Source organism: Sciurus vulgaris (genome assembly GCF_902686455.1).
Source record: "Sciurus vulgaris genome assembly, chromosome: 16".
Taxonomy (NCBI): Eukaryota; Metazoa; Chordata; class Mammalia; order Rodentia; family Sciuridae; genus Sciurus; species Sciurus vulgaris.
The window spans coordinates 27,027,444-27,054,576 of record NC_136477.1 but is presented as its reverse complement, the minus strand read 5'-3'; the positions used below and the strand labels follow the sequence as shown (position 1 = coordinate 27,054,576).

Here is a 27,133-nt window from a genome sequence, read left to right as displayed (position 1 = left end):
AACATTTTGTCCAGGGAAGCAGACTTTGTTTACCTGATACCAAGAATGTTCCAAGAAGGAGCCTGTACAGAGGCAAGCAGTGAGAGATCCGATTCTGAAAAGACGCATTTTCATTTGTCACATATCACATGATGGGGGAAGCCATTCTGGCTTCATGCAGGTGTCGTCTGCAGCCCCCTGCCTGAGCTTCATCTCTTCACTTTCCATTCTGGGGCTTCTCTGATTGTATTTGTGTTCTGGGAACTTGGAGCTGCAGAGTGTTAACACCCCATAGGGCCCCTGTCATGAGCTGTGGATGGGTAACTGCTCCCCTCCTGTCCCTGGGAGGACAGTCCTAAGGTTCATTCCCAGCTCTCAGAGGTTCTTCTGTGGCCTGAGCCTCAGTTACACACAGTGATGACCCTTTAACCAACTTGCCCTCTTCCCTATTCGTCTTTTCTAGTTCCCACTCCTGTCTGTTGGGATCATGTCCCCATACAAACCAACTGCATGCAACCCTGTCTCAGACCCTGGTTTTGGAGGCAGCCTAAATGAAGACATCAGTTTCCCCAGGCATTAGCTTGTTCTGATGGACATCTAAAATTTTTCTGGCTGAAGCAAAATTTTCTTTCCAGACGCCAGGGAATCTTCATTTATTTTAAACTTTGGAAACTAAGATATAGTCAGGGAAAGGAAAAAAGTTCTTTATTTTATAGCTGCTTTCTCAAGTGTTTAGGTCTGTCTATGCTCTGATCCCTAGTGTCTTGGGTTCCTGGATGGATTCCTTACCCCACCACTTCTGGTTTTTTTTGTTTGTTTTTGTTTTTTGGTTTTTTTTTTTTTTTTTTTTTTTTTTTTGGTGCTGGGGGTCGAACCCAGGGCCTTGTGTTTGCAAGGCAAGCACTTTACCGACTGAGCTATCTCCCCAGCCCCACCACTTCTGTTTTTGTTTTATTTTCTTTAGAACACTGTTCTCTGCACTTCCATGTCTGATTATTGTTAATCCAGTGGCTGGGATCATAAGCAAGTGCGTAAGGTACTATTTACTCCCATGAGATTTTCATTGGTGTCCTGTTAACTTTTTTTTATATGCTGTATTCAGACTTTGGAGCTTACAAAGCAGGTACAACTTGGGGATTATTTTGTTCTAGCTGCCTGAATCTCAAAATTGAACGGTCTTCAGTGTGTCCTTATGACTGTGGTTTCAAACCTGCATTGGGCTCCTCCAGCAATTTGTGAACAGGAGGAATGTGCCTGGTTTGTGATGGGGAGTGATGCACCTCCAGACTTTGCAGATTTCCTTCGGCTCCAGTGACCCAGAATCCGGAACATTCTCATGGCCTGAGGTGTGGACAGCTGTGCTGAGCAGGCTGGATTTATCTCAACAGAGCCTACTTGCTTTTTCTCCTCAGGGAGCCATTTCTTCCTACTATGTCCAGCGCTATGGATTTCCTCCGGGATGCAAAGTAGTGGCCTTCACTGGTGACAATCCAGGTGAGTGCTTTGGAGGATTTCATTCTTCATGTGGATAACCTATAAGGTTCATGCTGGACTTCTGAGAATTCCAGTCTAGTCTCTTGGTGAAGCCCTTCTGTGCTGTCCCTTTTGCTTTCCAAAATCTGCCTCATTATCCTCGCCCCAGCTAGGTCCTGACCACCTTTAAGAACTGCTTTGCCAGTCCGTCTGCACCCTCCTGTTGAAAACTGATAGGTGAGGAAAGAAGGTCATCATGCCCATTCTACCCCCAGCCTCTTTTCATTCCAAGCTAACACCTCAGTTCCTCCTTCCCCTCTTCTAGGACCCAGTTTTGAGTCTGCCTGGTCATTGATCTGTAAATGACTTGTTTCTCATCTGGACACTTTGTCTCCTTCCCTGGCCTCTCTGCTTCTCCTCAAAAGGGCTCCTGAGGTCTCTGAAGAAAGACCAGGTGGGTCACACTGAGTATTACCCTGACCACTGGCCTTCAGTCCCACCCTCAGAAAAGCAGCCTCTTCCTAAAGAGCCACCAAATACCAAATTAGGGTTAAGACTGTGATGCTTCTCCTTCCATCTTCTTCCTGTGCCCATAAGAAGCAGCATTTTCTTCTCATCAGCCTGGGCAGCCTCATTTTACTGGTGACCCAAGGTTTAGCTGTCCCAGAATGTGTTCCATCAATCCCTTGTGGATGGGGTTGGTGCTTCTTCCAGTGCTTGGGCAGTGCAGACAGCCTGAGATGCACATCCTTCCTCGTCCCTTTATCACTTCAGGATAAGTTCTCAGAGGTGGGATTCCTGGGTCCAAGGCTTCTGGCAGGCACTACTGACTGAATCTCACTGGCAGAGTTCAAGTGTGCCTGTTTTTCCCCCCATTTCTTATTCAGTCATGTCCATTCAGTGAGCATTTAGTGAGCACCTGTGTATAAACAAGGTCTTCTTTTAGTACTGGGGTACACCTGCAAACATGCAGATAAGGATTGCCATCATGGTCCTCCTGTCTAAGGTGGGGACCATCAGCACAACCTTGGTCCCTTCCTCTCCATATTCTGGGGTGGAGGAAGGCATGTCCCACCTTGCCTTTATCTTTCTCTGTCAGGTATTCTTGGTGTCTTGTCCCGGCCCCCTTGGTTCTCAGCACTCCTTGGAGTGCTGGACAGTGGTGCAGAGTTTGAACCCCTTTAGGGAAGAGACTTCCTAGCCCAGATCAGAGTTCTTGACCACAGACTCTACCCTTTGACCCCTGTGACCTTCTCTTAGGCCTCTGAGCCATCAGCTTGCCCTGCTCCTGTGTTGGAGTGGGAGATGGGGGTCTGTGTCTGGGGGGCACTCTGGTTTGCTTTATGGTTCCCATGTGGCCTCCAGCTAACCAGAGGCTCCCCTCCCATTCTCAGCATCACTGGCAGGCATGAGGCTGGAGGAAGGTGACATTGCGGTAAGGTGACTTCTCACACCCACAGGCTTTCTACACTGGGGACCAGGGTGCTGGGTCTTAGCATCTTTGCTACCTATCAGAGGGTCTTTTGGTCCCAAAAAGGATGGGGGGTGGCCCATATCTCCTTCCTTAGAAGGTCATCACTCTTTGCTGAGAAGGCAAAACCCTACCTGCTCAGTGGTAGCCAATCTAGTGGGCACGGTAACAGAGGGTCAGACCTGAGGGCTGTGAGCTCCCCAGGTGAAGAGGAGGACATAACTCATGCCTTCCTGCAGCTAGCAGAGAAATCATTCAGGAAACCAGTCATCACCTAAACCATTATTTTGATGCAGTTATGGTAAGTTCTAGAAAGTTAGTAAAGGAGGTCCATAAAAGCCTGAATCTGGGGAGCTGACATTTGACTCATCCGGTATGGGAGGGTCAGAAGAGGTGTCTCTGAGGAAGTAGAATTTCAACTGAAGTGAGGCCTGCGATATGAGGAGTGAAGTAATGGAGTCAAGGTGGGAGAAGTGCAGAGTACATCTCTGAAAGAAAAGAAGCATTTGCAAGCAAAGCCCCAGGCATCTCACCTCTGCCCTTCTTGCCCCAGGTCAGCCTGGGCACCAGCGACACCCTATTTCTCTGGCTCCAGGAGCCCACACCTGCCCTAGAAGGCCACATCTTCTGCAACCCAGTTGACCCACAGCACTACATGGCTCTCTTGTGGTAAGCCTGGGTGTGGGTTGTTAACCATTCCCGGGGTTGGGGGCAAGGACATGTGGGCAGATCTGGCACATCTTGAGCACCCCAAGTCACTCCACTAAGCAGGCTCATATGGGTAAGTGAGACCCCAGGGACCCATCTGCTCTTGCCAACATCTGCGTTGGATGGGGAAGAACCTAAGACCTCGGGTCCTCCAAACCTAAGTTCAAATTCTGACCCTACCACCTATACTTCCTGTGTGATGCTGGGTAAACCCTGTGGTACATCTCAGCCATACTTTCCTCATAAAGTGGGGAGAGTAAGAGTGTTTGCTTTGTAGTGTTGTGACATATCTAGCTCATGGTACCCTCAGCAAATGATCAGAAGGACATACTGCTTCCTGACCTTTCTCACAGAAGGCCTGTGCTCTGCACTCTGACCATAGACCCTTGGAAACCTTAGGAAGCTAAACCCTAAGAGCCATGAAGAATTTTTAGGTCTAGTCATCCTAGCCAGCCCTACCCCAGTGTGCAGTGTCCAGCTCCCTGACTCCCCTGGGCACCTTTGCAGCAGCCTCCATATAAACAGCCTCCATGATTCCAGCTTCTCTTAGGGCTATGCCAGGGACCTGGAACCTGGGTCAGAGCCTCAGACGTTGGAGGTTCTGGATCCCTGCTGTGTGCTGCCTGTAGGCTGTGGTCCAGCCTCACCTGCAGCCTCTGCCTGAGACTCTTCCAAAACCCCTGGGTCCAGTGCTCAGAGTTGTGTGCATTTCTGCAGCTTTAAAAATGGCTCCCTCATGAGAGAGAAGATCCGCGATGAATGTGCCTCCTGTTGCTGGAATGAGTTCTCTAAGGCACTGCAGTCCACGAAGATGGGGAATGGTGGAAACCTAGGTAGGCTGCTTAGTGATTCCTGGGCCTGTGAACGGGCTTGCTGGAGGGGCAGGGCCTGGAGCCCCATGAGTTGCAGGAGAGGAGGGTCATGGAGAAGTCCCGGGGAGTCCTGTTTGCCTGTACTTCTACTCCATAGACCTCAAAGACTGATGCGGGATCCCATGTTCTAAGTGAGAGTGGGGCCCTGAGACAGCTCTTGGCCACTACCTGGTATACTGGGTAGAGGTCAGGCCGTAGCTCCCCGTTCTGATCCCCTTGAAGCTGACCCCTTGAAGCCCCTGGTGACAGCATCAGAAATGGCAGCCACAATCTTTCCCCTACCCTGGTGCTTCTGAATACACAGCTCTCTGCATGGACACAGGTTCTGTTAGGAAAGGTGCCTAGCACCTGGGCAGGCCTTCTGAGCAGGGAAGGGGTGTGCCTCCCTCAGTGAAACCTGTGTTGGTTTTTCAGGGTTGGGTGACCACTTTGAATGGGCTGCCAGGAGGGAATAGGAAGTCACCTCTACTTCCTGGGCCTTTCAGACTCCTCTCTTGTTCTGTTGGAAAGAAGGAACTGAGAATATTCCCAAGGCTTATCTGGGGTCATGATAGGGGTCATTTCACCTTGCCCTTTTCTAAGTCTGTGGAGAAGCTAATCTTCATTTTTGACCCCTTACAGCTAATCTCTTCCTGGTTTTGTTTCAGGTTTTTATTTTGACGTAATGGAGATCACCCCTGAAATTATTGGGCGTCATAGGTTTGATGCAGAAAACCACGAGGTAGGGATATTATTGGCATTGGAGCTGCACTGATTCTAGTTCTGAGTATTAAATTTAACAGTTGCCTGTCAGCTTATGCTACTTTTAGGGACGCATTTGCCCCCTCATCCACTGGTGAAACAGACACTTTGCACATGCAGCATGCATTCTAGAAACTGGGAATCAGCAGGGTCTAGGACAGACACCACCTTTCTTCCAAGGAGGAGCATGGGAAACCTGAGTGCTCTCTGAGCTAACACCTGCTCCCTTGCTGTCGCTGAGATTCAGGGAGCCTGCTTCTTTGGTGAGTGGTACCCAGTACCTACAAATGGCTCACAGATCTTGAGGTCAGAAATTGCTTCCTGGTAGATGGGAGACACTAACATTTATTGAGCACTACATAAATTTGGTTCCAGGGACTGTGTTTCTGGTTTTCTGCATCTTCCTCATTTACTTTTCAAAGTAGTTCCATGAGGTAGGCATGATTATTACTCTTTACAGATGGAGAAATTGAGACTTAGGCTTAACCTGCCCAAAGTCACAAAGTGACAGTGAGTGACGGAGGCACAAACCCAGTTCTCTGTGTCTTAGGAGCCACTGTTTTCTTTCTCCTTCACCATGTGGCCTTTCCCAGGAGGGATTTGGTTGATGGGTTTGGATTCAACTGTTTCAGAAGTTTTGGCCCATGGTCACTTGGCTTTGTTGATTGTGGTCCTGTGGTGAGGCAGAACGCCCTGGGGGGGAAGGTGTGGTGTAGTAAAGCCGCCTACCTCATGGTGACCAGGAAGCAGGGGTGAGGTGGGGACAAAATAAACCCTTCAAAAACATTCCTCCACCACCACCTACTTCCCCCAGTAGGCCTCTCTTCTGATGTTCCCACCATCTCCCCACAGTGCCATCAGCGGGGGACCAAGCCGTTAGCACATGACTTTTGGAGGGCATTTATGATTTGAACCATAGCAGCTTTGCATGAAATGGAGTTCCTCTTGATCCTCCGATGGGATCAGTTTGGTTTCTGTTCAGAGAGAGAGAAGATATGCCTGCTCTCTTATGCATGGTCATTCCCAGATTTGGCAAGGAGAGGGTGTTGTTTTTCATTTATTCTTTCACTTAGCAGACATGTCTAATTGGTGTCAGGCACTAGGGACACAATACCTTTACTTCTTTTTATTTTATCATTTTTTTATTTTATTATGTGGTGCTGAGGATCAAACTCAGACCTCATGCTAGGCAAGTGCTGTACCACTGAGCCACAACCCCAGCCCCAGCACTAGGGACACAAAGGAGGACAGGACGCAAGTGGTCCTGGCTCTGTGGAGCCCATAGTCCAGGAAGGAGATGGACATACACAACCCCAATGATGTGAGTGCCACAGGAGAGAGTAGGAGGTGGACTGGGGCTTGCCTATGCAGTGTGATCTGAGCGGCCCTCTGTAAAAAAGAGGCTACGACCTGAAGGATGGGAAGGCTCTCACTGTGGGTTGGAGTAGGCTTCCTGGGAGGGAGCAGTTGGGGAACTGGAAGTAGGTCTGTAAGGCTAGAGCATAGTAGCTGGTGAGGGAGGGAGTGGCAGATTCTGTTCTTGGTTTCAGGTGCTGGAAAGGCAGGGTGGAGCTTGGGCGTGACACCTTGACTGATGCTCCACAGGGGTGAACTCTCAGCATAAGCCCATGGCTTTCACATATCAATTATTAACTACATTTATCAGGCTCTGCCATCCAATGTGTTCATTATAATAAGCCTAAAAAACAGGTGCCACCATTACCTTAGTTTTGTTAAGAAAGAAGATGATGCTCAGCAAGATGAATGAAACATATTCAAGATCACAGAGCTGAATGATGGAGTCAGACTTTAACCCTTGGCTGCCTGAGACAGCCCTGTAATGCCTCTGACTCCCTAAAGTGTTACACAGGTGAGATGCAAGTTTGTGTGTGTGTGTGTGTGTGTTTCTTTGTGTTTGTGCATGTGACAGGTGAGGTTAGTGGTTGAAGAGACCAGCTACTCTTAAGTTTGTGGTATTGTTGAAAAAGAACACACACAAACACACACACAACTGCACAACAACGGGCATTGGGAGTTCCTCACTGTGTGCTTACCTTCTCCTGGAGTCAGGTCCCAGCATTCCCCAGAGATGTGGAGATTCGAGCACTGATTGAAGGACAATTCATGGCCAAGAGGATTCATGCAGAAGCGCTGGGCTACCGAGTCAGTAAGTGACCTGCTGGCAGGGTATGTGCTGGGGTGGGGGCCGAGGGCCCAGGTCACACCCTAGGCCAGGGCAGGCAGGGCAGTGTCTAAGTCTATTAAAGGGGGTCTCACACAGGAGGGTGGTGGAGCCTGGTGATGTGGTGAGAAAGTGAGTCTGCTGGCCTCTGTGCACAGGTGTGGAAGAGGAGGTGGTTAGCCTGCTTCTCGGCTCCTCCAGTAGACTGCTTTCTTGGCCAAGAACTATAGGACTCAGAAAGAATCTGAGTTCCTAGCCTTAGACCATATATCCTGAGCTCTGGATCCTGGGGACATGGGCAGTGCAGGTGGAAGGCTCTGCTCTGGGGCCATGATTGAGCCTTCCCACTTGGACCAGGAAGAGTGGAGGTACAGTACCTCCATCAGAACTCAGAGGACTGGCATGAAGAGGGCAGACCCAGGGCTCAGGGGGAGGCAAATAGGAAGAGAAAGGGATTCCTGAGAACTGTGGAGTTTCCAACTCCAGAAGGTCATTGGGTTCCCTTTTCTGATAGTATTGGAATGGTCTGAGGCTCTGAGAGGAAACTGGACTGGATGACCGTAGAATTCAGGTTTCTGAGATGTATTTGTTCCTCTGAGAAACAGCTGTTGTCACTGGAGAAGGTCACAAACCTCTGAAGCCTCTTTGCTTGAGGGCTCCCTTAGGAGTCTTTTATGGGCAGTTCATGTTCTATGTGGGATATGCTTTATTATGTCTTTGAACCAACCCTGTAAAAGGATCCTGTAAAAATAAGCACTGGATAAACCTCTTGGAAAACCTGTTAGACAGCATCTGCTGAAGCTGGATATCCACTTTCTCAGCAGTCTTACTTCTATATAAATGCACAACAGAAATGTATACATGTTCACTAGAGATACTCATGAGAAATAATCATGGCCCTGTGCTTAATAACCCCATGGTGGAAGCAGAACATTGCCCATCCACAGTAGACAGGATGAATACACTGTGTCCTATTTATGCAACAGGATGCTAAAAAGAAATGAAAATGAACCAGCTTCAGCTACAGGCAGCTAAATGGGTAAATCTCACAAGAGTAACACTGAGTAGAAGATGCCAGACACAAAAGTACAAATGGTAGGGTTCTGTGTACATTGGACTCAAGACAGACAAAACTATTTGCTGTTGTTGGAAGTCAGGGTAACTAGTAGTTACCTTTCAAAAGGGGGAATGAAGCCAGGCTTGGTGGTGCATACCTGTGATCCCAGCAACTGGGAAGTCTGAGGCAGGAGGATCCCAAGTTCAAGGCTACCCTCAGCAACTTAGCAACACCCTGTCTCAAAATAAAATAAAAAGGGCTGGGGATGTAGTTCAGTGGTAGAGTACTCCTGAGTTCAAACCCCAATAACACACACACACACACACACACACACACACACAACTTTTCTTGTACAAAATAGCATAAAGATGTTTATCCCCTTAGCAAACTTAAAAGCAAAGTCAAACCTATCTTGCCAGCTCTGCTGGGTTCCTCTCTCTATTTTATTCTTTTGTGGTGCTAGGATCAAACCTAGAATCTTGCACCTGCTAGGCAAGCACTCTACCATTGAGTTATGCTCAGCCCAACTCTTTTTAATTAGAGCATGTTAAATATATAGAATAATAGGTTTCATTGTGGCATATTCTTGCATGTGTATAACATTTTGATTATTTCCACTCCCCATCACCCCCTTACCAAACCCTCCCCATCTCCCTGATCCCCTTCCTTTCTCTAATAGTCTTTCTTCTAACTTTAGGTCATCTTTTTCCCACTAGATTCCACATATGAGAAAAAACATGAAATACTTGTCTAAGTCTGACTTATTTCAGTTAACATATACTCTAGTTCCATTTACTTTCCTGAAAACGACAGGATTATGTTCTTTATGGCTGAATAATAATCCATTGTGTATATATAACACATTTTTTTTGTCAATTTATCTGTCGATGGACACCTAGACTGATTTCATAAATTACCTTTTGTGAATTGTGCTGCAATAAACATGGGTACATGGGTATCTCTATAGTTTACTGACTTTTGTGTGAATGTATGGTACTAGAGATTGACCTGGAGCATTCTACTACTAAGTTACATTCTCAGCTCTTTTTAAAATATAATTAAAAAAAAAATTTGACACAGGGTCTCACTAAGTTGCCAAGGCTGGCCTTAAACTTGTGATCCTCCTGCCTTAGCCTCTTAAGTAGCTGGGATTACAGGTGTGTACTACTGTGCTCAGCTAGTATGTTGACTTTAATTCCTTTAGCTATATACCCAGGAGTGGTATAGCTGAATCATGTGGTAGTTCTATTTTTAATTTTTTAAGGAACCTCCATACCAATTCCCATGGTAGCTATGCTAATTTATGTTCATATCAACAGTGTTTAAAAGGTCATTGCCAGCATTTTTTGTTACTTGTATTTTTTTTTTTTTTTTTCTGGTATTGGGGATTGAACCCAGGGTGCTTTACTGCTGATCTACATCCCCAGCCCTTTTTATTTTCTATTTTGACACAGGGTCTCACTGAGCTGCCTTGACCTTTCCTACTTCCTGCTCAGCCTCCTGAGTACCTTGGATTACCAGGGTGCGCCACTCCAACATGTTATTTGTATTCCTGATGATAACCATTCTGACTGGAGTGATCCGGTCCCACTTTTATCTTTTTATATTCCTTCCTTCTATGTCATTTGAGTCCTTTTCTTTTTTTATATATTTCAAATTGAAACCTGATATATTTATTCCTATTCTGTATTATCTTCTGACTAATGCAGTTCAAACGGCTAGATGTTAGCTGGATGTGGTGGTGCATGCCTGTAATCAAGGCAGCTGGGGGTGCTGGGGCAGGAGGACTACAAGGTTAAAGCTAGCCTCAGCAACCTACTGAGGCCCTCAGCAAGTTAGCAAAACCCTGTCTCTAAATAAAATATTTTTAAAAGGCCTGGGGATGTGGCTCAGTGGTTAAATGCCCCTGGTATCAATCCCTGGTATCAAAAAAAAAAAAAAAAAAATCACATAACATGTTGTGTTTTCAGTTTTTCATTTCTAAAATGATAATTTTCATCTTTCTGTTCCAATTAATGTTCTTTAAAACTAATCCTTTGTCCTCTTGATACATTTCCCATTCCTTTAGTTTCTAATGGGGGTGGGTGGAGGGGGGAGAGGATGGGAGGGAGGGGAGAGAAAGAGAGAGAGAGAGAAGACATAGAGTTGTATAGACTTATGTATATAGATCTAGACATAGACGTACCCTATATTTCTTAGCTCAGCTCACTAAAAGGGGATGGGAGCAGCATAATCTCAATAGCAAAGAACATCAAGAGAGTGGATTTAAACAATTTCTCCACTCAAGGAGACAGGGCTCCTGGGAATAATAGAAGGTTCCAAAGCTGATACAAGGAGAGAATAAGTTGAGCTGCCACATTTTTCTCCCTGTCTCCTCTAACTCTGTTCTGTCTCTGTTTATCACTCCAAGTTATAAGAAATTCCCTGGGTTGTATCCTTCAGCTTATTAAGATAGACTTTGCCATGTTTACTCTACTACTTAGCCTTTTTATTTCGATTTTTATTTTGTAATCATACATTATTTTTTAATTTCTAGAACTCTTTCTTGGCTCCTGGTTCTTTTTTATAGTGTTATAGCCTTGTTTTATGAACATTATATTCCTTCAAATATTTCTGGAGATACATATTAGAATATGTTTCAAATTGGCTCTTTTATTCCTTGAGTTATCCCTTTATTTCTAGGGTACTCTGTTCATTTTGATCCTTCTCTTTCTTGCTGTTGGGTTTTTGTTTTGTTCTGTTTTTCACAAACAGAGTGGCTGGGGGCTCATAGCACTAAATGAATTACATCTCTTAGTGGAGAGAGCAAACTTTTTTCAGGAGCAAGGTCTCTTCTCCCATTGAACCTTCTATCCTCTCCAAATAGAAGAGATGCTGGTATAGGCTATGTGTTTGGGTGAGTGTGTTAACTGTCTGTCGCTGTGGAAAGTACCTGACAGAAACAAGTTAAAAGGAGGAAAGGTTTATGCTGGCTTACAATTTCAGCGGTTTTAGTTTGTGGTCACTTGGCTCTGTCGTTTCTGGGCCTGTGATGAAACAGAGCATCATGGCAGGGAGTACGTATGGAGCAGAGCTGCTCACCTTATGGTGACTGGGATCAGAAGGACAGGGGTTGGGGATAAAATCTACCCTTGGAGGGGATACCCCAGTGACCTACTTCCTCAACTAGGCCCCACAACCTCCCAGTAGCCCATTAAGCCATGAATCTGTCAGTGGTTATGAATCTGTTCACTGATGATGTTAGAACCCTCATGATCCTCTCACCTCCCAGAGATGCACCTCTGAGCACTGCTGCGTTGGGAACTGAACCTTCAAAACCAGAGCTTTGGGGGACATTTTGGTTCCAAACCACAACAGTGGGGATGTGAAAACAGATTTAACTTGATGCCTGTGAGCCCCATAAATGCTTTTAAACTGGAGTCTTCCCTAGAGTGTCTTCAAATGCCAAAATAAGCAGGTTGTTATTCTGGTTAGAAGATGAGTCCAGCTTCTTTTTCTAATAAATAAGTGGAGCCACTTCCCACGTCTATCTCTCCGCCTGCCATGGGGGTTTGGTGTTACTTCAGGTTCCGTTTCTCTTTCCATCCCACCAGACATCCTCCCCAGGACTTCACTTTTTGCTTGGGGTCAGATCTGCTCAGGGTAGGGGGATGGAGGGAAGGGCTTTCAGATTGCTGCTTTTGGGAAGTTGGTAGTTTACTCCAGGAACAGTGCTTAAGGGTTCCTCTTTTTCTATATCACCACCAACACTTAGCATTAGCCACCTTTAAATTCATTGCCAGTCTGATGGATACAAACAGACATCTCAGGGTTAATTTGTGTTTCTTTCATTAATGAGTTTGAACAGCTTTCAGTAACTTTAGTTTCTTTCTCTTTGAACTGAATTTGAATCAGCATAACTGAGTAGTTCTTTTTTGTGCATTTTTTAAAAAATATTTTTTAGATGTTGATAGACTTTTTTATTTTATTCATTTATTTATATGTGGTGCTGAGAATTGAACCCAGTGCCTCATACGTGCTAGGCAAGTGCTGTACCACTGAGCCACAACCCCAGTTCTTTTGTGCATTTTTTTAAGCAGTGAGACTTATAACTTTGATGTATTTATCATACAGATATACCATTTCTTAAAACATTATTCTGTGGTGTCCCTTTTGTGCATTATTTTAAAGAGAAGGTGTCTTCTTATGTTGCTCATGCTGACCTCTAAGTCCTGGGTTCAAGGTGTCCTCCTGCTTCAGCATACCATAGGCACACCTCACAGCATCCCAACTAGCTGGGACTACAGGTGCACACGCTGAACCTGGCTCTGCTGAGTGGTTCTGATTGAGAGTCTCTCTTGAGGTTACAGTTGAGCCATCATCTGGGGCTCCAAGTCATCTGAGGACTTGATAAAGTCTAGAGGATCTGCTTCCAAGATGGCATATTCACATGGCTGTTGGCAGGACAACCTTGGTTCCTTACCATGGAGACTTCTCCATAAAGCTGCTTGAGTGTCTTCATGACATGGCAGTTAGTTTCCCTTGAAGTGAGTGATCCAAGAGATAATGATCTTTATCAGAGCAAGATGGAAGCCGTAATATCTTTTATGACCTAGACTTGGAGTTCAAACCCTAGCACTCACACAAGTCTTGTTGGTCACGGGAGTCAACCCTATTGAATACAAGAGGGGGCTACATAAGAGCATGGATATTGGAAGGCATGGGTCATTTGGAGGTTATTTTGGAGTCTGGCTGGCATACCAGTCTTAGAGAGAATGCTTCATCTTTATGTTAACATTGATGTTTGTTGCAAATTTTGGATATGTGGTCTTTATTGATCTAAGGAAATTTCTTTCTATTCTTGATTTTTTGAGAGTTTTTTTTTTTTTGTTTTGTTTTTTTTTTTTTTTTTACTAAAATGTAAGACAAGAAAGGTGGATGGATAGCAGTCTCCCTAACAGATGACATGTGACAGGCCTACATGGACAGAGTCAGCTTTGGATCTCTCCCAGGTCCTGGAGAATACAGGAGACATTGTTCCCTTATAAGCACTGTGTGGCCAAAGAACTCTGGAAAACAACCCTCTCTGCCTTGGGGGAATTGTCACAGCTGTTACACATTTTTTCTTTTTCCTTACAGTGCCCAAGACAAAGATTTTGGCCACAGGAGGAGCATCTCACAATAAAGACATCTTACAGGTAGGGGCTGATAGTAGACCCTGTACTATGGCCTCTTCCATGTATGTTATGTCTAAAAGCCATAGACCCAATAGGAAGGGTTGCATCTCTTTCCACACCTGCAGGAATGGGGAACTCGTAGCTCACACTCTCTAGGAAGCTACCTCTTTGGCCTTACAGCTCCCATTGTGAGCAGGTTCCTTCTTACATTCAGGTGAATTCTTCTGCTTGTACAGTCCACTCTCTGATAGCAGCACTGACCTCTGGGAGCACATGGGAAGTGCCTGTCCTTCCCCATTGTGAACCTTCTGACATCTAAGGCAGTGTTCGTGTTTCTCAAGGCTTCTCCCTTCCAATTTAATTCTCTGACTCTCCAACCATTCCTCTTGTAGCATAGTTGCCAGGCTTTGTCTCTGTCCTTCTGGTCCTCCATTATGCTAAAAATATGACCCAAAGTAGAATCAGCCTATACATGTCTGACACTCAGGCCATCACATTGTACAGCCATTAGCTACTGTTCGGAGGACACTGTGCATTTTGGGGTTTAGCTTATGGTTGCCTTAGCTATTTGACCAACTGCCCCAACTCTTGAGTTGTGGTATGGCCTGTCTTAGATAAGAGTCTCCAGGAGCACAGCCTGAAGTGGGGATTCTTCTATAAGTTGTCTGTTGACAGTACTCCCAAGAGGAAGGGAGCAAGGGACTCTGGACAGGGTTGGAGAAGAAGAATATGAGCTGGCCTGGAGTCTGTTTCAGCTTTGTCCATGAGGTACCCTAGAGCATGAATTAAACACTGAGCTAGTTCTGCCTTGGGCAATGGGGCCGACTAACTGCCTCGGGGAGGGCTGAGCATAATCCTTGAGAGGTGGCCTTTGTTCAGCCAAAGTTCATTCTCATGAGGAGGAAGTACGTGGGCCAGTAGCTTCCAATGCTCAGCAGCAGGGTGAGGGATACACTTGGACCAGTGAAGGGAATCCTGGTGGGGTGTCAGTGGCATCTCCTACAATACCTCTGGTCAATTAAGACCCGTCTTCTAGTCTTTTCCACGTGAACTCTTCTTAATATATTCCTCCATTCTAAATTTATGCAATTTAATTTTTGTACCTAAATGGAGAGCTTCATCATTATCCCTTTAAAATGTACCCTTGGCTGCATGCCTGTAATCCCAGTGCCTTGATAGGCCAAAGCAGGAAGATCACAAGTTTGAGGCCAGCCTTGGCAGCTTAGACCCTCAGAAACCTAGTCTCAAAATATAAAAGTAAAAGGACTGAATATGTAGCTCATATTCAGGTAAAGTATTCCTGAATCCAGCCTCCAATACCAAAAAAAAAAAAAAAGTTCCCTTGTTAGTTTGAGCTTGTTAACATTGGTCTGTTCCCAACTGTCAGTGGCATTTAGTAATCATCCTTCCTAAATCTCCTGCCTTGTCTTGTTAAAATGGTTTAAAAGCACAGGGATAGGCTGGAGAGCTGTTGCCCTTCACAGGGGCTTCCCCCTGGCTTCCTTCCTCTGTTATCCCTGGGGCAGTGTGGCCAGGTGTATTTGTTCTCCTCCTCCTCCTCCTCCTCCTCCTCCTCCTCCTTCTCCTCCTCCTCCTCCTCCTCCTCCTCCTCCTTCTCCTCCTCCTCCTCCTCCTCCTCCTCCTCCTCCTCCTCCTCCTCCTGCTCCTCCTCCTCCTCTTTTTCATCCTCTTCTTCTTCTCCTTCTCCTTCTCCTTCTTCTTTCTTCTTTCTTCTTCTCCCCCTTCTTCTTGGTTCTGGGGATTGACTCCAAGGGTGCTTAACCACTGAGCCACATCCTCAGCCCTTTTTATAGTTTTATTTTGAAATAGGGAATCACTAGGTTGCTTAGGGCCTCACTAAGTTGCTGAAGCTGGTTTCAATTTGTAATCCTGAGCTGCTGGGATTACAGGTGTGAGCCACCACACCTGGTCCAAGTGTACTTCTTTTAAGGGAACAGAGGTGGAGTGGAAGGGATCAGAAGACACGAGGAAGGAGAATCTGAAAATGTATTCCAAAATGTCCTTGTGCCCTCTGAGGAATGACTCATCATCATAAAAACTCTGTGTCCTTCCCAGGTGCTTGCAGATGTATTTGGTGCCCCGGTGTATGTCATAGACACTGCCAACTCAGCTTGTGTGGGCTCTGCATACCAAGCTTTTCATGGTAGGTTGATGGACGAGGGATAGGTGTCTTTGGAAGCATTCTGGCATTGTCTGGGCTAAGGAGGGTGGAAAAGGAAAGTAGGGTGTCCCCACTTTTGGGGAACATTAGAACCTTGGGGACTTTAGCCTCTTAATCCCTCCCAGCAGACAAGAACTAACCTTTGCCCTTTGTTCCTTTATTCTCTACTTAAAATCAAGAGAGGGATGCAGGATCCAAACTGAATGAGTGTTGGTCAGAGTCTGGCTCTGCAGAAGAATATTGGGAAAGGGCATAGGACATGCTTGAGTGGACATGGGCCAGGGTCTGGACAGATAGTGGGCAGGAGAGATGAATAAAGCAGAGCCCCATGTTCAGCAAGAGCAGGAAGTCACAACAATGGTGGATGCTTTAGAGCCAAACATTCCAGGACCTTGGACAGCTCCGTGTACGCTCTGATTGAGGCTTCACAAAAACCCAGACTGTACAAGAAGCACCCACATCCAGGCCAGTTCTGGAGGGAGTAGCACTCGCCCGCAAGGGCAGTCCCCCTCAATTTGGACCAGTTTGCCCAGTTCCCTGCCTGCTAAGGAGTTCCTGGCTGCTGTATTACCTCCAGGGCTTGTCTCTGCCCTCTCTGGTGCTTCCATTCTTTGCATGCTTGCTCTTAACTTTTCAACATACTTATTCAAACTTAGATTTTTTCTTTTAATGTTGAGAATAAATCACAGATATTTCTTCAATAATTAACCTTATTTCTTCTCATCCCTTCTGCCCCATCTTCCTTACCCCATCTCTTCTATCAAGATCACTTGAGGTTTTATTTCCAGATTGTTGTTTTTAATTATATTTTATATCATATTAGCTCTTATTTGCACTTAGCTATGAGTCTTTCTTCTATTCTTTCAGCTCCCTGCATTTCCTTTTCTTTTGTCTCTACTGGTTTTGTTTGTTTTTATATTTGTGTGTGTGTATGTGTATATGTGTATTGGCGCTGGGGATCAAATCCAGGGATTTGCACATGCTAGGAAAATGTTCTACCACTGAACTATAACCTCAGCCTTCTATGCTACTTTTACTGACAAATGAAACCAAAATGAATTTATTTAATTTTTTTGTGGTGCTGGGGATCAAATCCAAGGCCTCATGTATGCCAAGAAAGCACTCTGCTACTGACCTACATACCCAACCCACTAAATGAATATTTTAAGAGAGAATTCAGCCAATGATGATTTTGAGGTCTAACTCGTCTAGCAAGGTCTTTTTTTTTTTCACCGTTTCAAAGAATGCTGGGTAAAGGACTTTGAGTTCAGAATACTTTTCCCAAGAACTTTGAAGACACTGTTGCCTAATCTGCGTTCAATGTTGCCAGGGAGAAGTCTAGAGTCCACTTTATACTCCTCCTACTGCAGAAATGGGAAGGAGTTACCCTTTAGGGACTTCACTGCTGTGTTACCCTGTGTTTTGATTTTATTCTCCCTTTTTTTGCTCCTTTTGATGTTGAAGGGTACTGGGTGTGTTACTCTGCTCTGCCCTTCAAAACCAAAGCCTGATCTAAATCCTAGCTCAACCCCTGAGGCCTTTTAGCTGCTTTATTTGGAGTACTCTTCTCCCTGGCTGGTCTGGAGATGAACCCCTCATGCAGCAGGGTTGTGAATGTGTGTGGAGCTGGAAACAGAGTCTTTCATTTGTTTCTCAGCAGCTATCCACCACCCTTCTTATTCCCTCATCCATATCCCTCTGGCATGAGATTTTCTAGCACTCAGCTGGGAAAACTGGTTCTTACATCCTCAGGGGACCCTCCTTCGCTCAGGGTACAGATGCATTACTCTGGCCATCTGATACTCCTGCTTAAACTGTCTAGGGTTTCCATATTGCTTCTTGCCCACCTTTGGCAGCCTTCCCTCTTTTCTGCTATGAATTGGCTTGATGAGCAATGATTAAGTACCTCCTACGTAGCAGACAGTGTACTAGGATCCAGGGGTATAGTGGTGACCCAGAGAGATGCAGTCTCTGGCCTCATGAAGTTTATAGTTCGGTGGAGGAGGAATCTTAAACAAAGAATCACCCAGAGCAATGAGGCTCATTGATAGAGTGCCTGCCTGACATGCCCAAGGCCCTGGGTTCAATTCCCACATAGATCAATGAAACAAAACAAAGAATCACCCAAATTTGTGACCATACATTGTGAAAAGTGCTCTGAGGAAAAGTAGATGGTGCTCAGGGCTGGAAGCTGGGGGAGGCCTCCTGAACTAGTGACCTTCCTAGCAGCAAATTATCAGAGAAGGAAATAGGTACATGAAGAGGGAAAGAATATACTAAGGCTGGACATGTGGAAATAAGACCAGGGTGGCCAGAATGGGGTGAGCAGTGGGAGAGTGGAGCAGTATAAGGGATGACAGGCAGGTCATCTGCTTCTGTCACATCTCAGGGTTCACTTGGCTACTCCGTGACAGGCACTACCACAGCAAGCAAGACAGACTAAGCTCCTGCTGAAGAGAGGTTCAACTTGAATTATTTTTTCTTTTTTTAAAAACAATTTTATTGAGGTACAATATATGACATAAAAGTCACCCATTTTAACTATACAGTTCAGTGATACTGTTAAGAAATTTGCTGATTTGTGCAACCATCATCATAATCCACTTTTAGAATGTTTTTGGTTTTTGTTTTGGTGTGTTGGGGACCGAACCCAGGACATCGAACATGGTAGCATGTGCTTGACTACTGACTTACAACCCAGCCCCTAAAACACTTTATCACCCCAATGTGATCATTTGCAACATGCACAGATATAAAATGGCCTTTCACTTCTTGATCTCACAGGTGGAACAGATGTGCCCTTTACAGAGGTCGTGAAGTTAGCCCCAAATCCCAGACTGGCTGCTACCCCAAGCCCAGGAGCTTCTCAGGTGAGACACCATCAGATTTTGTCATGCATTTGCATTGTGAAAGCAGACCAGGGTATTTTTTCCAAAAAGGTTAGTTTTCCTTGATCACATACATTAAATTTGATGTGTTCAACCAAAGAAGAAATCCTTTTTTGAAATTATCACGAAAATGGGAGTAAAAGAAGCCAGAATGTCAGCTGGAATGCACAGATATTGCTGACACTAATGGGAATTCTGAAGATAAGGTTGTTTCAGTGGTTCAACATCAGAGGTCTGGGTAATGTTCCTTGCAATTTTCCAGATCAGCAATGGACAATGGGAACCTAATGTGAGCCACTTAAAATTTCCCAATAGCCTCATTTTTCAAAAATAAAAAATAAACAAGTAAAATTAATTTCAATAATATATTTTATTTAATCCAGCATATCCAAATATTCTCGTTACAACATGTAACCATTTAGAAGACTTACTAACGTAGCCAGGCGCAGTGGTGCACATAAGTTGCTGTGATCACAGCTACTCAGGAGGCTGAGGCAGGAGGACTATAAATTCAAAGACCAGCCTGGGAAACTTAGACACTATCTCTAAATAAAAAATAAAAAGAACTAGGAATGTAGTTCAACAGTAGAGCACCTGTTGTTCAATCCCCAGTACACACACACACACACACACACACACACACACACACAAAGGAAAAAATTTACTAATGTGATATTTAATTTTTTTTTTGAAGCTTTTGAAATTTGGTGTGTATTTTGCTCTTACACTTCTAGGCAGGTTTCAGGTATGCAGCTTGTGGCTGCTCTCTTGGATAGTGTAACTCTAGATGTGTTCCATGTGGTCCCAGGATGTTAGAGCTGCTTCAAACATCATGCTCTCCCACAGCTGTATTAAGAGGCAGGCATAGGAAGGTACCTGAACTATGTATAATGTGGAAGGCAAGAGGGAGAAAGATGGAGAGGCAGAAAGACCCTCTCCTGGACCAGTGCGTGAACTGCTGGATGGACCACCCTGTGGCTCCTGTTGAAGAGGAATGCCAGCAAAGGTATCTCCAGTTTATACCCTTCTGAGGACCAAGGAGTGGCCCGTGGCAGTCATCTGAGTCTGAATGTTTAGTGGTATCTAAGAGGATTCCTGGTGGGCTTAAGACCTTACATGTAGAACTATTTCTTTATAAGAGTTTCACAGAGTATAACAACTGGGTCACAGACCTGAGATTAAGATCCCTTAATACAGATAAAAAGTCAAGTTGATTTCCATAAGTTGATTTCCATCAATTCTCACCAGCTATGCAGTGAGACAGCCATTCCCAACTACCTCACCAGAATTTTTTTTAACTTTTGTAGATTTGACAACAAAAATTAGTTTCTTGTCATAATTTGTAGTTTTAAAAAATCTTAAAGTACAAGTTTGAGAACTATTAGCAGTTCCTTTTATTTTCCTCAGTACTAGGGATTGAACCCAGGGCCTTGCAAACATGATAGGTAAGTGCTCTATCTCTGTATTATATCTCCAGCCCTTTTTAAAATTAAAAAAAAAATTTTTTTTTTTTTCTATGATACAGGGTCTCCCTAAGTTGCCTAGGCTGGTCTTGAACTTGTGATGCTCCTAACTCAGGTTCCCAGTCCCTGGGATTACATGCAAGCTACCATGCTCCTACTGACTAGTGTTTCCTCTTTTATGAATTGATGCTTCCTTTCCTTTGTCCAGGAAAAAAAGTAAAATTGCAAGTTAATGGGATTTAAATTTTTTAAATTGCATGTTGCAACCAGATGTAAGAGCACCTTCCCCTCCCATCTTAAATTGCTCTTTTTGCCCTTGTAGGTCTATGAGGCCCTTCTTCCACGGTATGCTAAACTTGAACAGAGAGTCTTGTTCCAGACCCAAAGGATTTTGGAATGAATTCTGCAGGCCCAGGCACCCCTGTCACCCCTGCCTGCCCAGACTCACTGACCCCACTTGAAGACACAGCCCTGAACACCAGGGACTCTCTTCCTAGTTCTGAGCAGCTCTCCTTGCTCATGCTGACTCCTCAGCGTGCTCCAGTCCTATCCAGAACTATCCTGAAGCTGGCTTCAGCACATCTTCCTGAAGATATTTGGGCTGCCTGTGCCCTATGCCTTGAGTCAGGAGAGCATCTCTCTTTTTCTGTCTTTCATTCAAAGAAGCAGGATAACACCAAGTCTGGGATATATCCACTAAAAAATTGTGACCTTTCTATTTTCAAAGGCAAAATGAAAGCTGATCTTGGGACCTTAATCAGCAGACTGGGAGAAACAAAGCCTTCTCCCACCCCCTTCCCCAGCTCTGACTCTGGCCACACCCCACCAAGCCCTGACCCACAGATGCCCAACTCATACCCTTACCCTACTGTCCACTGTCTCCTACAACCCAGAGTCCCCAGCCACCTCTCTCTTATACCCTGTCCCTCCCAGCTGTTTCCACCCTGCTCATTAAACCATCCTAGGTGCCCTCTCAGGTCCTCTCCTGTCTGCCCACACCCTCCCTCCACGTGCTCACCCTTTTCTGCATGCAGCCTGTCCTTCCCTCATGTGTCACCCAACCCCTCCCCACACCCCCCTGATGTAATTCACTACTTCCCACCTGAAAAGAACCAATAGGCCTGGCAAACATGCTTTCTGGGCCTTCCCTCAGCTCTGCCCAGAGTCCACTAGACTCTGGGTCTCATCAGATCCCTTGGTTGGATCATCTCCCAGGTGGCGGAGTTTAGGGCTCTCCTCTCTTTCTCATTGAAGTTCACTTATTGAAGACATTTTGTCAAGTTTCTGGGAGAATTTTCCAAATTCTTGATTTCTTTTTATTTTGGAGTATTTTCATCAGCTAAAGAACTGATCAGCTAAAGGTTTTGAATCTCACTTTCAGTTCTCTTCCTGTATTTGTATAGATAGTGGGTGGGTTCCTTCTTCCTTTTCCTCCATCCCTCCTGTTTTACTTTATACCTCTGTATTCCTGGATCAATTATTTGCAAAAGCTTCCATAAAAAGTCCTCTGTAAAATCCTCCAGATTTTTCTTCTGTCACAGGCCTTGCTAAATGTAGGGTTTCCAGTTAAACCAAAGTACTTGTGGGCTCATCCAGAGGGGCAAGATGTTGCAGACAGGTCTGAGGCCTGGTGAACGAATAGTGACTAATAGGAAGTCAAAAGGGAGATGCTTAGACAGTAACTGGAACCAGTGCATCCCTTCTGATAGAGATGAAGCCATCCTGAAAGGAAGTGGTGTCCCACAGGGTTTTTGGTGGGTGAAAAAGGAAAAAGGAAGCAAAAGTAAAAAAGATAGCAGCCCATCAAATAACAACAGCAACTCCAAGATTCAGAAGAGAAAACAACTCACCCGTCACCATCTGGACATTTCTTGTTAAAGAAATTTTACATCAATCAATAGAAAAGGGCTCTCTTAGACCATGAAACAGAGTGAACTGTAACACAGCTCTCCAACAGAAATTTTTTAAAAAATAAAAAATTTGTGGATGTGAAAGAAAACCACAGATCACACATTCAAAAACAATTAAAATGAAAAAGCAGCAAGCATATGTGAAAAGAGAACTGACCGAATGTGGGGAAAAAATTTAACAAAAAGATAAAATCATGACAGATATGGAGACTACATTCCAATATATCCCAATGAAAGTAGATAACATCTGCTGTACAGTAAAGCTCCAAGAAGGCAGGAATGAGAAGAAGATAGGCAAAGAAGAGACAGCATGGGTAAATTGAAGCTCCTGAAGGAAAAAATTTTAAAAAAGAAATTGAAATGGTGGTAATAATTAGAACTACCCAAAAGAAATTTCTGAAAACAACATGCTGAGCAAGGGCTGCATGACTGATCTATATCCCCAGCCCCTGAAATTATGTCTTGAAAAGATTATTCTTGTCACTTGTGGAAATTGACCCAAAATAATCAACTCTGAGACATACTGTAGCAAACTATTATATTATGAAGCTAAAAGAAAAATGCTCCAGGCCAAAAGCTCTATTCTGTTAACAAAGGAAAGATCAGGTCAGTGTCAGACTTCTCAACAAAGCAAAATAGCAATGGAGCAACAATTTCAAAAGGTTTTTTTTTTTTTTTTTTTTTTTTTTTAGTGTGAACTATGGATTTGATATTTAGTTAAGCTGCCCTTTAGGAATCAAGGATATAGAAGGAAGTTTTAATTATGCAAGAGCTCAGAATATTATAACAGCTACAAAAATGTAGGCTTCATCCAACTAGGAAATGATTGGGGAAATTTGAGCAAAAGTACATCTTTAGTTGTAGATCTAACACCCAAATGCAAGTGGGGGTAAGGGTGGATGAATAGTTTCAAATGGTACATGGTTTGATAAGGTAGACAACCAGAAAAGTGAAAAAGAAGGGAGACAGAAACACGAACGCGTAAGAGTTCTCCGTTGCATTGAACAATATGTAGGAGTCAAAGATTATTTAAAATTGACAAACCAAAGGGTTTAAGTAAAGAAAAAAGGGTATTAAGAGCATTGAAGTATACTATACTATTGAAGGCCGTAATATAGTATAAACAATATAATCATTGGAATAAAAATGCAAATCTTGGGGCTGGGGTTGTGGCTCAGTGGTAGAGCAGTTGCCTAGCACATATGAGGCACTGGGTTCGATCTTCAGCACCACATAAAAAAATAAATAAATAAAAATAAAATAAAGATAATAAATAAATAAAAATAAATAAATAAATAATAGATAAATAAAAATTAAAAATAAATAAAAATAAATCTACAACTAGATGGACATTTACCTCATATGTGCTAGGCAAGTGCTCTACCACTGAAACACAACCCCAGCCCCTAAAAAATATTTTTTAAAAATGCAAATCTCCTTCAGTGTTCACAGATAATAACAAGGGCAGTGGTAGACATCATTCGTACAGTAATACATAATAAATCCAAACATGTGAGTCACATCAATAAATGTATGTGGACTTCATCTATCTATTGTACAGAATTTCAGATTGACTTACAAGAGGCACACCTAAAATAAGTGATTCAGAAAGGCTAAAAAGTAAAGGGGTAGGCAATAACATACTAGACAAATAAAAACCACAGAAGACAAGGTTTACAATCCATTTCTTTTTTTTTTTTTCTTTTTAAATATTTTTAGTTATAGATGGGCACAATGCCTTTATTATATTCACTTATTTTTATGTGGTGCTGAGGATCAAACCCAGTGCCTCACACATGCTAGGCAAGCACTCCATCACTGAGCCACAACCCCAGCCCCTGCAATCCATTTCTAACAGGGTAAAATTCAGGAAAAGAGCATCATAGAGCTGGGGATATAGCTCAGTTGGTAGAGAATGTGTCTCACATGCACAAGGCCCTGGGTTCAATCCCCAGCACACCCCCCCCCACACACACACACAAGAGCATTAAAATGCTAAATGACAAGTAAGGATATACAAATTATGAATGTTGTAGTCTGAATTGGTTTGTGAACTTTGAATGATATTCTTTGACTCCTACCTATTGCCTGTCCAACAAAGTGTTCTTTATACTTTGTCTTTCCCTTTCCTTTTTCATTATTCTACTTGTGTTACTTCTGGTTCATCAAAGCATATGACATTTGTACAGCAAACTGCAAAGAAAATTAGAAAACTAGAAATAATAGAGAAATTTATCAGCACTCTTACTCAAGACTGAATTTGAGGCAACAAGAACTACATAAGGACATTAGAGATTTAAATAACAGTTTCTATTAGATCTTCTGAATATATATTGAGTTTCACACCTTGATAATAATATCTATTCTCACAAAATTGATAATTTATTATACTATAAAGAAAACACCATTAGCTTGCACAAAATAGTAATATAACCTTTAGCCACAATGCAATGAAATGAGAAATTAATAGAACGTTAAAAAAGAAAGAAGTCTTCCCTGGAGAAAAGTTTCCTGTTAACTAGTCTTGGGGAAAAAAAAGGAAGCTAAATTAAAATTTCAGAACTCAGAAAAATGATTAATAAGAAAATTGATATATAATTAAAGCAGTAAATGAAATATATAATATTGGAATGCTGATAAAAATGAAAAGTGAATTGATATGCAACTCAAAAAGGCAAAGAACAACAAAATAAAAAGGAAAGATAAGGATAAGAACACAGGTTAGGAACAAAAAATAGAATAAATTAATAGTAAATTGATAAGAAACATGGGCAAACCACTCGTTAAGGGGAGAATGCAGAAATACACAGAAAAAAAATAGTGAAAAATAAAACAAAAAATTTGATCTTGAGGATTATTTTTCACAATTTGATGCAAATAAATATGACAACCTAAATTAAGTAGATAATGATCTAGGAAAATATACTAAAGTGATTCCAACAGATAAGAAGTTTAAGTAGACTGATTTTCATAAAGGAAATAGAAACAGTTATCAAAGAACCATCCTGTAAAAAGAGCAGTAGGTTAAATGGGGAATTCTGCCAAATTTTCACTGACCAGAACACTATAGAAAAGAGAAAAATACCTTCTGATTATATTATGAAGTAAATGTAACATTAATCCTCGTGATAGGTTGCAAAAAAACAGCTCAAATCTTTACATGTCCCTATAATCTCATACCCTGCCATGGAATCCTGTTGTGCGATTTGGGGCCCCACATGTGACTTGGTTTAGCAATGGGATTGTCATTAACATGATGCAAACTGGGATTACTCCCACTTATGCTCTCTGTTTTTGTCATAAAAATTTTGTGACTAAACCCGCCTGAACAAAGCCATTCAGATTAATCTTAGGGTTGTTGACTCTCAGACACATGAGAGAGAGCCCAGAGGAGACCAGGACTGCCCAGGAAAATAAATATTTTTTTAAAGGCATTAAGATTAAAGTAACTTATTACACAGTGATAACTGATGGAAATTAGTGCCAAAACAAAAACCTTATATATGTAATGCTGGAAGTAGGCTGTGGATGAAAACTGGAAAAATGTTGAGAAAACCATTATAGGGAACTGAAAAATGCAAGGAAACTGAGAAGAGTAGGAAAAATGGCAACGTGAGGTGACTTGGAAGCCAGCAAGTGTACCCAGAGAACATTTGGCCTTGAGGAAAGAGATGTCTAGGTAAAATGGAAATGTCAGTTGGCTATACTCCAAAGAACCAGTCGGATATTAAGGAGAAAGAACTTGGAGGCACTATAAGGAGCTAGATTGGAAAACATACCCCTCTGAAAGAATCCAGGCACTGTCTAATAGGTCCTTCCATCTGCTTTCAGAAATCATTGAGATCGTTCCACAGCAGTCCAACACACTCGGAGTATCAGTGATTAAAATTGATGGGGGGAACTCAAAATAATTGTGGGTATGACCTTTTGCACGTAGAGTGGACTCCAATCAGACCAAAAACCCATGAAACTTTAGGGAGCTTCCCTAGTGAAAGTGGTATTAACCAAGATTAAAAGGAACTATGTGTAAAAAGACTCTGGGCCCCTGACTTTCTGTGGGCAGGAAACAAGCTATGAAATTTGCTGGAAAGGCATATTTTACACTGCCCTCTTGGGAAGTGTCCTAGGAGGACAGTAGAGCATGAAAGGTGCAAGAGAGTAAAGCCAAAAGCAGAGAAAGCAGTGGATTAGAGTAGACAAACTCCAATATGGCCTGCAATGATCCCTGCCTCCTGGAATTTACACCTTGGTGTAATTCCTCCTCTTGAGTGTAACTGGGAACTCGGATATTCTATTAGGATATGACAAAGGTGATGGAATGTCACTTTTATAATTATGTAAGATTATGACTTCCATCTTCCTAGCAGGCTGTAATGACTCCCTTGCTGACTTCAATGAAGCAAACTGCCCTACAGAGAGACCCACATGGCAAGAAACTGGGGACAGCTTCTTGCCAATTTCCATCAAAGAACTGCAGCCCTCGTCCAGTAATCCACGAGGAACTGCATCTTGCCAACAACCATGAGTTTGGAAGTGGATCCTTGCCCAGTGAAGCCTCCCATGAGACCCGAGTCCTGGCTAACATCTTAACCGCAGCCTTGTAAAAGATTATGAAGTACAGGACCCATGCTCAAATTCTTAACCCACAAAAACTCAGATTACAAATGGGTGTGGTTTTAAGTCACTAAATTTATGCTGATGTTATGCAGCAATAGATACCTAACACATGTAGGGCACAGAACTGGAGCTTATTTGCAGAACATTGCCCATCTACAGAGGAGGGAGACCTGGCATCACTTTCCCAGTGGGATTTTGGAATTGGTTTGGGCAAGTAAATGTTACGATGCCTTCCATTCTCACACTTTCCAAATGGAAGGGCGTTTGTAATTACCCTGTCCTTGTTTTACGCACTTGTTAGGTATGTGGGAGGCAACTAATCTGACTTTTAATTCTTGTATCTCTGGATTATGAGTAGCCACATCCAGACATGATAGGGGGAATCCTGAGATCTTGAATTTTGATGTCCTGTTTGAGATTTTGGAGGCTGCTGG

The 27,133-nt window shown here is 43.4% G+C and overlaps 1 protein-coding gene across 4 annotated transcripts in view; it reads left to right on the top strand.

Annotated features, from left to right (window-relative positions):
• XYLB (xylulokinase) overlaps positions 1-23,345 on the top strand; it is a 41,760-nt gene extending 18,415 nt beyond the window's left edge. For 2 of the 4 annotated variants that reach the window (XM_079115617.1, XM_079115618.1), the window contains exons 9-18: positions 1,392-1,473; positions 2,847-2,887; positions 3,477-3,592; positions 4,349-4,464; positions 5,151-5,224; positions 7,315-7,411; positions 13,602-13,660; positions 15,716-15,803; positions 18,606-18,691; positions 20,495-23,345. In XM_079115617.1, coding sequence (XP_078971743.1) covers positions 1,392-1,473; positions 2,847-2,887; positions 3,477-3,592; positions 4,349-4,464; positions 5,151-5,224; positions 7,315-7,411; positions 13,602-13,660; positions 15,716-15,803; positions 18,606-18,691; positions 20,495-20,572 — 837 coding nt within the window. In that variant the 3' untranslated portion in view covers positions 20,573-23,345. The remainder of the gene's footprint in view (positions 1-1,391; positions 1,474-2,846; positions 2,888-3,476; positions 3,593-4,348; positions 4,465-5,150; positions 5,225-7,314; positions 7,412-13,601; positions 13,661-15,715; positions 15,804-18,605; positions 18,692-20,494) is intronic. The other 2 variants (XM_079115616.1, XR_013759984.1) reach the window with 2 other exon arrangements.
• The last annotated feature ends 3,788 nt before the right edge of the window (positions 23,346-27,133 follow it).